Below are 13,367 nucleotides of genomic sequence, written 5' to 3' on the forward strand. Positions count from 1 at the left end.
GGAGTGGGCATTAGGTCTATAGGTGGACGCCTTTTCGAGATATCGCCATTAGGGTGGGCCAGGGTGACTCTAGAATGTGTTTGTACGATATGGGTATCAAATGAAAGGTGGTAATGAGTATTTTAAAAGGGAGTAATCCTTAGTTCTATAGGTGGACGCCTTTTCGAGATATCGCCATTAGGGTGGGCCAGGTGTGACTCTAGAATGTTTGTACGATATGGGTATCAAACGAAAGGTGTTACTGAGCATTTTAAGAGGGAGTGGGCATTAGGTCTATAGGTGGACGCCTTTTCGAGATATCGCCATTAGGGTGGGACAGGGGTGACTCTAGAATGTTTGTACGATATGGGTATCAAACGAAAGGTGTTACTGAGCATTTTAAGAGGGAGTGGACATTAGGTCTATAGGTGGACGCCTTTTCGAGATATCGCCATTAGGGTGGGCCAGGGGTGACTCTAGAATGTTTGTACGATATGGGTATCAAACGAAAGGAGTTACTGAGCATTTTAAGAGGGAGTGGACATTAGGTCTATAGGTGGACGCCTTTTCGAGATATCGCCATTAGGGTGGGCCAGGGTGACTCTAGAATGTGTTTGTACGATATGGGTATCAAATGAAAGGTGGTAATGAGTATTTTAAAAGGGAGTAATCCTTAGTTCTATAGGTGGACGCCTTTTCGAAATATCGCCATTAGGGTGGGCCAGGTGTGACTCTAGAATGTTTGTACGATATGGGTATCAAACGAAAGCTGTTACTGAGCATTTTAAGAGGGAGTGGGCATTAGGTCTATAGGTGGACGCCTTTTCTAGATATCGCCATTAGGGTGGGCCAGGGGTGACTCTAGAATGTTTGTACGATATGGGTATCAAACGAAAGGTGTTACTGAGCATTTTAAGAGGGAGTGGACACTAGGTCTATAGGTGGACGCCTTTTCGAGATATCGCCATTAGGGTGGGCCAGGGGTGACTCTAGAATGTTTGTACGATATGGGTATCAAACGAAAGGTGTTACTGAGCATTTTAAGAGGGAGGGGGCATTAGGTCTATAGGTGGACGCCTTTTCGAGATATCGCCATTAGGGTGGGACAGGGGGACTCTGGTATGTTTTTGTACGATATGGATATCAAATTAAAGGTATTAATGAGTGTTTTAAAAGCGAGTGGCCCTTAGATGTATATGTGAAGGCGTTCTCGCGATATCGACCAAAATGTGGACCAGGTGATCCAGAAAATCATCTGTCGGGTACTGCTAATTTATTTATATATGCAATACCACTAATAGTATTCCTGCCAAGATTCCAAGGGCTGTTGATTTCGCCTTGTAGAACTTTTTCATTTTCTTCTACTTAATATGGTAGGTATCACACCCATTTTACAAAGGTTTTTCCAAAGTTATATTTTGCGTCAATAAACCAATCCAGTTACCATGTTTCATCCCTTTTTTCGTGTTTGGTATAGAATTATGGCATTTTTTTCATTTTTCGTAATTTTCGATATCGATAAAGTGGGCGTGGTTATGGTCAGATTTCGCCCATTTTTTATACCAAGAAAAAGTGAGCTCAGGTAAGTACGTGGGCTAAGTTTAGTAAAGATATATCGGATTTTGCTCAAGTTATTGTGTTAATGGCCGAGCGGAAGGACAGACGGTGGACTGTGTATAAAAACTGGGCGTGGCTTCCACCGATTTCGCCCATTTTCACAGAGAACAGTTACCGTCATAGAATCTATGCTCCTACCAAATTTGAGAAGGATTGCTAAATTTTTGTTCGACTTATGGCAATAAAAGTATTCTAGACAAACTAAATGAAAATGGGCGGAGCCACACCCATTTTGAAATTTTCTTTTATTTTTGTATTTTGTTGCATCATATCATTACTGGAGTTGAATTTTGACTTAATTTACTTATATACATTAAAGATATTAAATTTTTTGTTAAAATTTGAATTTAAAAAATTTTTTTTTTAAAAAGTGGGCGTGTTCTTCATCCAATTTTGCTAATTTTTATTTAGCGCATATAGAGTAATAGTAGTAACGTTCCTGCCAAATTTCATCATGATATCTTCAACGACTGCCAAATTACAGCTTGCAAAACTTTTAAATTACCTTCTTGTAAAAGTGGGCGGTGCCACGCCCATTGTCCAAAATCTTACTAATTTTCTATTCTGCGTCATAAGTTCAACCCATCTACCAAGTTTCGTCGCTTTATCTGTCTTTTGTAATGAGTTATCGCACTTTTTCGGTTTTTCGAAATTTTCGATATCGAAAAAGTGGGCGTGGTTATAGTCCGATATCGTTCATTTTAAATAGCGATCTGAGATGAGTGCTCAGGAACCTACATACCAAATTTCATCAAGATACCTCAAAATTTACTCAAGTTATCGTGTTAACGGACGGACGGACGGACGGACGGACGGACGGACATGGCTCAATCAAATTTTTTTTCGATCCTGATTATTTTGATATATGGAAGTCTATATCTATCTCGATTCCTTTATATATGTACAACCAACCGTTATCCAATCAAACTTAATATACTCTGTGAGCTCTGCTCAACTGAGTATAAACAAAAAGGACGTCTGGCACTCGGGGACTGCGGCGGTAAAGCTATTGCATATTATCAACTTATGCAATTATAACATTTATGCAACATTTTGTTTTCTTTGATTTTAATTCAAGTTTTGTCTTAATTCAAGTTACACTTTTTAAGCGTGGTGACCGATAAGAAAACAAATTTTTACTTTTATTGAATAAATGAGAAGTTAATATTGACTTTAACTTTAACTTTATCTTTAACTTTAACTTTAACTTTAACTTCAACTTTAACTTTAACTTTAACTTTAACTTTAACTTTAACTTTAACTTTAACTTTAACTTTAACATTCACTTTAACTTTAACTTTAACTTCCACTTTAACTTTAATTTTAACTTTAACTTTAACCTTAACTTTAACTTTAACTTTAGCTTTAACTTTAACTTTCACTTTAACTTTAACTTTATTTTTAACTTTAACATTAACTTTCACTTCAACTTTAACATTCACTTTAACTTTAACTTTAAGTTTAACTTTAACTTTAACTTAAACTTTAACTTTAACTTTAACTTTAACTTTAACTTTAACTTTAACTTCAACTTTAACTTTAACTTTAACTTTAACTTTAACTTTAACTTTAACTTTAACTTTTGGTCGCGAAGGCAATCATGGAAAGGTTCCGGAAAAGTGCGTTTGTATGCTACGTAATGCTAGCAAACGAAGGTGTCGTATGCTATGAATGAAATCATGCGATCTAGATATGTGACATTTACAATACAATATCTCTAAAACCGGCAACTGTTATATAATATTTATACCCCCGGTATACATATTATGTTTGTATCAATCGAGCAGACAGATTATAAAACCAGTATGAGAGAAAGGCACGTGACGTGATTATCTATCATTTAAAGTTATAATGTGATATCATATAGCATCACACAATGATATCGCATGATGTAATTTTAAGATGACACACTATTAATTTTGCAAATTCAAAAAGCAGCAGAAATATATTTAAGTATACAGGCACATATCAAAACGCAGTACTTACGTGTGACCTTTCAACGTCGCCTCAAATTCGCCCAGAACATTCCAAATATATACGAAACCATCTGATGAACCGCACGCAACCTTTGAGCCACACGAATTGAAAGAAGCTCGCGCCCAATCACAGCTGAGTTTAAAATGTTCATGGCTGAATAAATACAGAATAAACGTAAATCAAAATAGTCTGAGCTCAAGCCCAAAATAAAAACAAAAAGGACGTCTGGCACTCGGGGACTGCCGCGGTAAAGCTATTGCATATTATCAACTTATGCAATTATAATATTTATGCAACATTTTGTTTTCTTTGATTTTAATTCAAGTTTTGTCTTAATTCAAGTTACACTTTTTAAGCGTGGTGACCGATAAGAAAACAAATTTTTTACTTTTATTGAATAAATGAGAAGTTAATATTGACTTTAACTTTAACTTTATCTTTAACTTTAAATTTAACTTTAACTTTAACTTCAACTTTAACTTTAACTTCAACTTTAACTTTAATTTTATTTTTAAGTTTAACTTTAACTTCCAATTTAACTTTAATTTTAACTTTAACTTTAACCTTAACTTTAACTTTAACTTTAGCTTTAACTTTAACTTTAACTTTCACTTGCAATTTAACTTTATTTTCAACTTTAACATTAACTTTCACTTTAACTTTAACATTCACTTTAACTTTAACTTTAACTTTAACTGTAACTTTAACTTTAACTTTAACTTTAACTTTAACTTTAACTTTTGGTCGCGAAGGCAATCATGGAAAGCTTCCGGAAAAGTGCGTTTGTATGCTACGTAATGCTAGCAAACGAAGGTGTCGTATGATATGAATGAAATCATGCGATCTAGATATGTGACATTTACAATACAATATCCCTAAAACCGGCAACTGTTATATAATATTTATACCCCCGGTATACATATTATGTTTGTACCAATCGAGCAGACAGATTATAAAACCAGTATGAGAGAAAGGCACGTGACGTGATTATCTATCATTTAAAGTTATAATGTGATATCATATAGCATCACACAATGATATCGCATGATGTAATTTTAAGATGACACACTATTAAATCAAAACACAGTACTTACGTGTGACCTTTCAACGTCGCCTCAAATTCGCCCAGAACATTCCAAATATAAACGAAACCATCTGATGAACCGCACGCAACTTTTGAGCCACACGAATTGAAAGAAGCTCGCGCCCAATCACAGCTGAGTTTAAAATTTTCATGGCTGAATAAATACAGAATAAACGTAAATCAAAATAGTCTGAGCTCAAACCCAAAATAAAAACAAAAAGGACGTCTGGCACTCGGAGACTGCCGCGGTAAAGCTATTGCATATTATCAACTTATGCAATTATAATATTTATGCAACATTTTGTTTTCTTTGATTTTAATTCAAGTTTTGTCTTAATTCAAGTTACACTTTTTAAGCGTGGTGACCGATAAGAAAACAAATTTTTTACTTTTATTGAATAAATGAGAAGTTAATATTGACTTTAACTTTAACTTTATCTTTAACTTTAACTTTAACTTTAACTTTAACTTTAACTTTAACTTTATTTTTAAGTTTAACTTTAACTTTAACATTCAATTTAACTTTAACTTTAACTTCCACTTTAACTTTAACTTTAACTTTAACTTTAACCTTAACTTTAACTTTAACTTTAGCTTTAACTAGACGCAGTCAAGAAAGCCGAGACAGCGTGCCACAGAGCAAGACCTATAGTGTTGCTGGTCACGCTGGACGTCAAAAACGCTTTTAACTCAGCTAGGTGGGAGGACATGCTTGAGGCACTAGAAAGCACTTTCAAAGTACCGCAATATTTGTTAGAAATTTTAAGGGACTACCTAAGAGAGAGGTATCTAATATATGAAAGTACTCACGGTCAAAAAAAGGTAAAAATAACAGGTGGAGCAGCCCAGGGTTCGGTACTAGGTCCCGATCTCTGGAATATAACTTACGACAGTCTTCTTCGGTTAGACATGCCAGAAAGCACCTTCCTCGTTGCATTTGCAGACGACGTGGCAGCTGTGATAACAGCACCAAGCTGCGAGCTGGCACAGCTAAAATTAAACCAGGTCATGCGTAATGTAAATAGGTGGATGGCTGAGCACGGTCTCCAGTTAGCAACAGCCAAAACGGAGATCGTCATCCTCACAAAGAGACGTATTCCCACTACCAGGAACATGATGGTTGGGGACCAGCCAATAGAAACACTCGCTTCAGCGAAATATCTGGGAGTGAGGTTAGACAGCAAACTCAACTTCTCGGATCACATACGAGGGACCTGCGAAAGAGCTGCGCGCATAATAGCGCAGTTGAGTAGATTAATGGCAAACACAGGTGGCCCAAAACCATGCACAAGGAAGTTGCTTGCATCAGCCTCGGATTCTATACTCTTATATGGTGCAGAAATCTGGGCGGACGCAATGAAATACCGGAAGAACCGAGTCGCCCTCACCTCGGTCCAACGCAGAGGGGCGCTGCGAATATCTTCGGCTTACCGCACGGTCTCAGCTGAAGCTGTCCTGGTCGTTGCGGGAACCAATCCGATATATCTTCTCGTTGAGGAAAGAAAAACAATATATGACAACGGATCGCAAGCAAGTAGAGCTGCTGTTGCCATGCAGGCGCGAGAAGAATCGATCCGACGTTGGCAGGATCAGTGGAGCAACAGCATCGTAGGAAAGTGGACTAGGGAACTAATCCCTGAACTTGATCCATGGTTGAAGCGACCGCACGGAGAGGTAGACTTTTACCTGACCCAGTTTCTAACGGGACATGGTTACTTCCGCAAATACCTACACAGAATGGGTAAGGTTGATAGCCCGAGCTGTCTGTACTGTGGGGAAATAGACGATGTACGCCACACCTTCTTCGAATGCAGGCACTTCTCCCATCAGCGAAGGAGGGTAGAAGAGGTACTTGGCGACCTATCCCCGGGCAGTGTCATTAATAACATGACCTGTCGAAGAGACAGATGGGATACGGTCAGCACATATGTGAGGCATATACTTACCAGTAAACGAGAAGACGGATGCCTAGCCCATTAGCGTGAGAGTAGCCATAGAGCTCTCGTAGCGCGCACCCGTACCCGAAGTAATGCTAAACGCGGTCCCAGGTACGGGGATTTGCGCGGGCCGTGGGAGGTTAGGTTTTAGTGGGTAGGCCTTCATGGCAGAAGGGAGTCCTACACTCGGAGAGTCTCGCAGTGAGGCTTAAATATCCCGGTCAGTGCATAAAGCATTTCCTCCTTCCACGAAACACAAAAAAAAAAAAAAAAAAAAAAAAAAAACTTTAACTTTCACTTTAACTTTAACTTAATTTTTAACTTTAACATTAACTTTAACTTTAACTTTAACATTCACTTTAAATTTAACTTTAACTTTAACTTTAACTTTAACTTTAACTTTAACTTTAAATTTAACTTTAACTTTAACTTTAACTTTCACTTTAACTTTAACTTTAACTTTAACTTTAACTGTAACTTTAACTTTAACTTTGACTTTAACTTTAATTTTAACTTTAACTTTAATTTTAACTTTAACTTTAACTTTAACTTTATCTTTAACTTTAACTTTAACTTTAACTTTAACTTTAACTTTAACTTTAACTTTAACTTTAACTTTAACTTTAACTTTAACTTTAGCTTTAACTTTATTTTTAAGTTTAACTTTAACTTTAACATTCACTTTAACTTTAACTTTAACTTCCACTTTAACTTTAACTTAAACTTTAACTTTAACTTTAACTTTAACCTTAACTTTAACTTTAACTTTAACTTTAGCTTTATTTTTAACTTTAACATTAACTTTCACTTTATCTTTAACATTCACTTTAACTTTAACTTTAACTTTAACTTTAACTTTAACTTTAACTTTAACTTTCACTTTAACTTTAACTTTAACTTTAACTTTAACTTTAACTTTCACTTTAACTTTAACTTTAACTTTAACTTTAACTTTAACTTTGACTATAACTTTAACTTTAACTGTAACTTTACCCGCGGGGGTATCGGTCCCCTACCGGGCGCCTCCTCAGTTGGTGGATAGAGGACTGCTTCCCACAAGACGGGAGGTACTGAGTGAATTAAGTACTCAGGGCGAACCAAAACGAGCAATCCAGTGGAAAAATGGGAATGTGTTGCTCTAAGGGCAACACATCCCAAAGTTCCGGTGGAAGGGCGATAGGATGCCGCCCTAAAATACCCCATCAAGCATCCACAGGATCGAGACCAGTAAGATCCTGTTGACCAAAACTGGAAATATGATTATGAACTGATTGCTACGGGCTGGCGATGACGATAGGCTACTACCTTAATAAGCAAGGGTGACACCTTGCCGAAACGGCTGGTAGGTTAATATCGGCATCGTCTCCGTCTCGTTAAAACCTTGGCAGGTCTTCAAGTACGTTCGAAGCACGTCGCCGTTAAGTTGGTGGTGCAGGCTCAGTTGAGACGACTCCTGACTAACGCTGTATTCTGGCTCTGAACACAGACTCCCATAAGGACCTGTGTCAACCCACGCGTGGCCTCCCTGCTTCTGCAAAGAAAACCACGGGAATTGAAGACGGCGACTGCACATCGTGCGGAGATAGCGGCTTGAAGCGGAGACCCAATAGAACAAATGAGCAACAAAATAAAAACAACAAAGGAAGATAAAAGTAGAGAAAGCGAGAAAGAAAGGGGCGATAAAGCGGTGTTCAAGAAGAGCACTAAAGTGCTGAGATCGCCGGTTTTAACAACCCCCGCTAAAGCGACCTTGTCGGTAATGCCCACACAAGGCACCGAATCGGCGGAAAAGACAAAGGCAGCGAAAGCACAGCTGCGCAATAACCCCAGCCAGTCAACACCTGCTACTGCAAGGGAAAAAGCGTCGGTCAGCTCACCCAATGTCGTTGCACAGCGCGCTGTTGGGAAGGAGAAACGTGCGACTCCGCCAAGAGGCTCACTCTCATACACAAGCCTCGAAGGGAAGAGCCAAGACGAACTGCTGGAGTACGCGGTATCAGTGCTGCGCGAGATGCAGGAAACCGCTCTCAAGCAGAAGACCGTGTCCAAGGACATAAAAACCGGTATGGCTCTTCTCGAGGAAGCGTTAAGCTGCATGGGATCGTTAAGGGCCCAAAAGGTAGATGAGAGCAGAGAATCGGGCCGAAAAAGCAAGAGGGCACGAACGAGCTCAGATTCCCACTCGGAGGACTTGGAAGCCAAAAAGAAACGAGATGAAAGAACAAATACGCTTTCACAAGGTGAGTCTTGGTCCAATGTAGCGCGCCGGAGGCTGAAACAGCGGGCCCAGCCAGCCAAGCAGGCAACCCCCGTCCAAGCTCCTAAAGCTCAAAAACGGGCGAGAAAGAGGAGACAAGCAGCAACTTTTGTGGTAAAACCTGCGGAAGGCAAAAGCTATGCCCAGGTACTAGGGGCCATACGCGGCCAGCTCCGCCCTAATGACACAGGTACGGTGGTACGGTCAGTACGAAAAACCAAATCTGATAACGTACTGATTGAAACGGCGCGCTGCAGTGACCAGACGGCCTTCAGAGCAGCTATAGGTAGTGCAGTAGGAGAGGTCGGTGAAGCACAACAGCTCTCCAAGCGGATGAAGTTGGAAGTACTTGGCATGGACTGTCTCACAACTGAAACAGAAATCCAAGACGCAATAAGGAGGGAGGTCGGAAAAGAAGAAATCACTAGACCTCTCCGTGTCTCTGTGTTCGCAGCAAACCAAAGAGAACAGAAAATGGCGGTCGTCGAAGTGGACGAGAATATTGGCAACGCCCTACTCAAAAAAGGTAAAATTCCGATCGGATGGATACAGTGCCGAATCAGACAGCGAGCAGAAGTACAACGCTGCTTTAGGTGTCTCGGCTACGGACACCGGAAGGCAGAATGCAAGGGTCCAGACAGGAGTAACGCCTGCTGGAAGTGTGGGCAAAGCGGCCACAAAGCTTCGGCCTGTACCGCAGCTCCAAAATGTTACCTGTGTAATACACAGAAGCTCGATCATGTCCCTGGATCTGGAGCATGCAGCATTTTCAGAGCGGCACTCGCTGTTGCAAAGGCCAAAGTCTCAATTCAATAGTGATTAGTTTTATCCAAGGCAACCTAAATCGGAGCAGACTTGCTGATGAGCTACTACAACAGTTGGTCTTAGACCATAAAGCTAACAGCGTTATCATCAGCGAACCCTATAGAGCCCGAAATGATTGGCATATAGACAACACCGGCACCGCCGCAATCTGGATGACAGATGCAAACGCCAATATTGTGAACCGTGTTGCCGGACAAGGCTACGTCCGCCTAACTACGAATAATACCACAATAGTAAGCTGCTACTTGTCCCCGAATGATCCCATTCAAACGTTCAGGGAGAAGCTTGAACTTATTGAAGACGACCTGAGGGACTTAACTAGTAACCTGGTTGTGGCGGGAGATTTTAACGCAAGAGCCGTCGAATGGGGAATGCCGCAGACTAACACCCGTGGAAGGTTAGTCCTTGAGATGGCAGCCAGGCTCGGTTTGAACGTGCTTAACACTGGTACGACCCCTACATACCGAAGGCCAGGCTTTGGATACTCGATCCCCGATGTAACACTAGTGTCAGAAAGCCTGCTGCTGACCGCTGCTGTATGGAGAGTCATAGAGGATCTGACTGGCAGCGATCACAACTACATCACTTTCCACCTAAACGATCCCGGTCAGAGGCAGATTCCGAACGGGCCACGCAGAACAAAAGCATGGGACGCATCCAAGGTCGACTCTGCCACGTTCTCCGCATCAGTACTGGGGGATGCCCGACGGATAATCAACAACTCCAGTCCGACGGAAGAGACGGTTGAAAAGACAATGAGCTGTCTTCGCCACGCTTGCAACCTCTCTATGCCACGGAGGGGAGTGTGGAGGGGTAAAAAGCAGGTATACTGGTGGAATAGCGAAATCGCGGAGCTGCGGAAAATATGCCACAGGATGCGAAGGCTAGCAACTCGCGCGCGCGGCAGGCCTGAGGCTCTAGAAAAGTCGGAAGCGTACAAAGGAGCGAAGAAAGCTCTTAGTGCTGCCATTAAGCAAAGCAAGCTTAAGTGCTGGAAAGTGCTTTGCGAGGAAGTGGATCGAGACCCATGGGGGCAGGGATATAAGATAGTAATGAAGAAGTTCCGTCCGCCAAACCAGCTGATGGACGAGAACCAAATAAGGAACATTGTGGATGGCCTGTTTCCCACCCAACTGCCTAGGGAGGGCGGGTACGTTACCCATGAAGATCGCAACGTGGAACCATTCCAAGAAGAAGAGCTTAAAACTGCCGTGCGAACTATGAAACCTAGGAAAGCATCTGGGCCCGACGGAATACCCGCGGAGGCAATTAGACTAGCTGCAAACGACTGCCCAGAACTTATGTTGCACATGTACAACAAATGTCTCGAAGAAATAATTTTCCCCACCATATGGAAGACAGCACGACTGGTTCTCATTCCAAAAGGGAAAGGAGATCCCAACTCTCCATCATCCTACCGTCCCCTATGTATGTTAGACACAGCAGGGAAATTGATGGAGAGTCTCCTGAAGCAACGCCTCACCAGAGCGTTACAGGACGCCGGAGGACTGTCGCCCAGACAGCATGGTTTTCGGAGGGGGCACTCTACAATGGATGCCATAGCAGAAGTTATAGACGCAGTCAAGAAAGCCGAGACAGCGTGCCACAGAGCAAGACCTATAGTGTTGCTGGTCACGCTGGACGTCAAAAACGCTTTTAACTCAGCTAGGTGGGAGGACATGAGGCACTAGAAAGCACTTTCAAAGTACCGCAATATTTGTTAGAAATTTTAAGGGACTACCTAAGAGAGAGGTATCTAATATATGAAAGTACTCACGGTCAAAAAAAGGTAAAAATAACAGGTGGAGCAGCCCAGGGTTCGGTACTAGGTCCCGATCTCTGGAATATAACTTACGACAGTCTTCTTCGATTAGACATGCCAGAAAGCACCTTCCTCGTTGCATTTGCAGACGACGTGGCAGCTGTGATAACAGCACCAAGCTGCGAGCTGGCACAGCTAAAATTAAACCAGGTCATGCGTAATGTAAATAGGTGGATGGCTGAGCACGGTCTCCAATTAGCAATAGCCAAAACGGAGATCGTCATCCTCACAAAGAGACGTATTCCCACTACCAGGAACATGATGGTTGGGGACCAGCCAATAGAAACACTCGCTTCAGCGAAATATCTGGGAGTGAGGTTAGACAGCAAACTCAACTTCTCGGATCACATACGAGGGACCTGCGAAAGAGCTGCGCGCATAATAGCGCAGTTGAGTAGATTAATGGCAAACATAGGTGGCCCAAAGCCATGCACAAGGAAGTTGCTTGCATCAGCCTCGGATTCTATACTCTTATATGTTGCAGAAATCTGGGCGGACGCAATGAAATACCGGAAGAACCGAGTCGCCCTCATCTCGGTCCAACGCAGAGGGGCGCTGCGAATATCTTCGGCTTACCGCACGGTATCAGCTGAAGCTGTCCTGGTCGTTGCGGGAACCATACCGATATATCTTCTCGTTGAGGAAAGAAAAACAATATATGACAACGGATCGCAAGCAAGTAAAGCTGCTGTTGCCATGCAGGCGCGAGAAGAATCGATCCGACGTTGGCAAGATCAGTGGAGCAACAGCATCGTAGGAAAGTGGACTAGGGAACTAATCCCTGAACTTGATCCAAGGTTGAAGCGACCGCACGGAGAGGTAGACTTTTACCTGACCCAGTTTCTAACGGGACATGGTTACTTCCGCAAATACCTACACAGAATGGGTAAGGTTGATAGCCCGAGCTGTCTGTACTGTGGGGAAATAGACGATGTACGCCACACCTTCTTCGAATGCAGGCACTTCTCCCATCAGCGAAGGAGGGTAGAAGAGGTACTTGGCGACCTATCTCCGGGCAGTGTCATTAATAACATGACCTGTCGAAGAGACAGATGGGATACGGTCAGCACATATGTGAGGCATATACTTAACAGTAAACGAGAAAACGGATGCCTAGCCCATTAGCGTGAGAGTAGCCATAGAGCTCACGTAGCGCGCACCCGTACCCGAAGTAATGCTAAACGCGGTCCCAGGTACGGGGATTTGCGCGGGCCGTGGGAGGTTAGGTTTTAGTGGGTAGGCCTTCATGGCAGAAGGGAGTCCTACACTCGGAGAGTCTCGCAGTGAGGCTTAAATATCCCGGTCAGTGCATAAAGCATTTCCTCCTTCCACGAAACACAAAAAAAAAAAAAAAAACTGTAACTTTAACTTTGACTTTAACTTTAATTTTAACTTTAACTTTAACTTTATTTTTAATTTTAATTTTAATTTTAACTTTAACTTTAAATTTAACTTTAACTTTAACTGTAACTGTAACTTTAACTTTAATTTTAATTTTAATTTTAATTTTAACTTTAACTTTAACTTTAGCTTTAACTTTAACTTTTTAACTTTAACATTATGATAGAGATCCAATTTTATATATTTGGCGTGTTGCTAACACCGAACCTTTATCGAACTTTTTCGAACCTTTTTTGACAAATATCCGTTACGGTTTTTTTTGGTTTAGTCGCCAAGGCCGCGATAAAATCTATGCAATAGCTTAAAAAAAAAAACGAATGAATACTTACGAAAACGATGAAACTATTTGATTTTTGCGTAAATCTAATAATTTTATAGTATCATCTCTAATGGAACAAATAAGACAGTTGCCATCTAAAACATAAAAAAAAAACATTTCAATTTAAATATAAACATGTATGAACGCAA

The 13,367-nt window shown here is 41.2% G+C and overlaps 1 protein-coding gene across 1 annotated transcript in view; it reads right to left on the minus strand.

The window, feature by feature from the left end:
- LOC137240462 (autophagy-related protein 16-1-like) overlaps window positions 1–13,367 on the minus strand; it is an 88,167-nt gene that overhangs the window by 3,554 nt on the left and 71,246 nt on the right. Inside the window, exons 3-4 of the mRNA XM_067766760.1 lie at window positions 13,229–13,313; window positions 3,583–3,726 (exon numbers count right to left, since the gene is read on the minus strand). Of these exons, the coding sequence (XP_067622861.1) occupies window positions 3,583–3,726; window positions 13,229–13,313 (229 nt within the window). The remainder of the gene's footprint in view (window positions 1–3,582; window positions 3,727–13,228; window positions 13,314–13,367) is intronic.

Source organism: Eurosta solidaginis, chromosome 1 (assembly GCF_040869045.1).
Source record: "Eurosta solidaginis isolate ZX-2024a chromosome 1, ASM4086904v1, whole genome shotgun sequence".
Taxonomy (NCBI): Eukaryota; Metazoa; Arthropoda; class Insecta; order Diptera; family Tephritidae; genus Eurosta; species Eurosta solidaginis.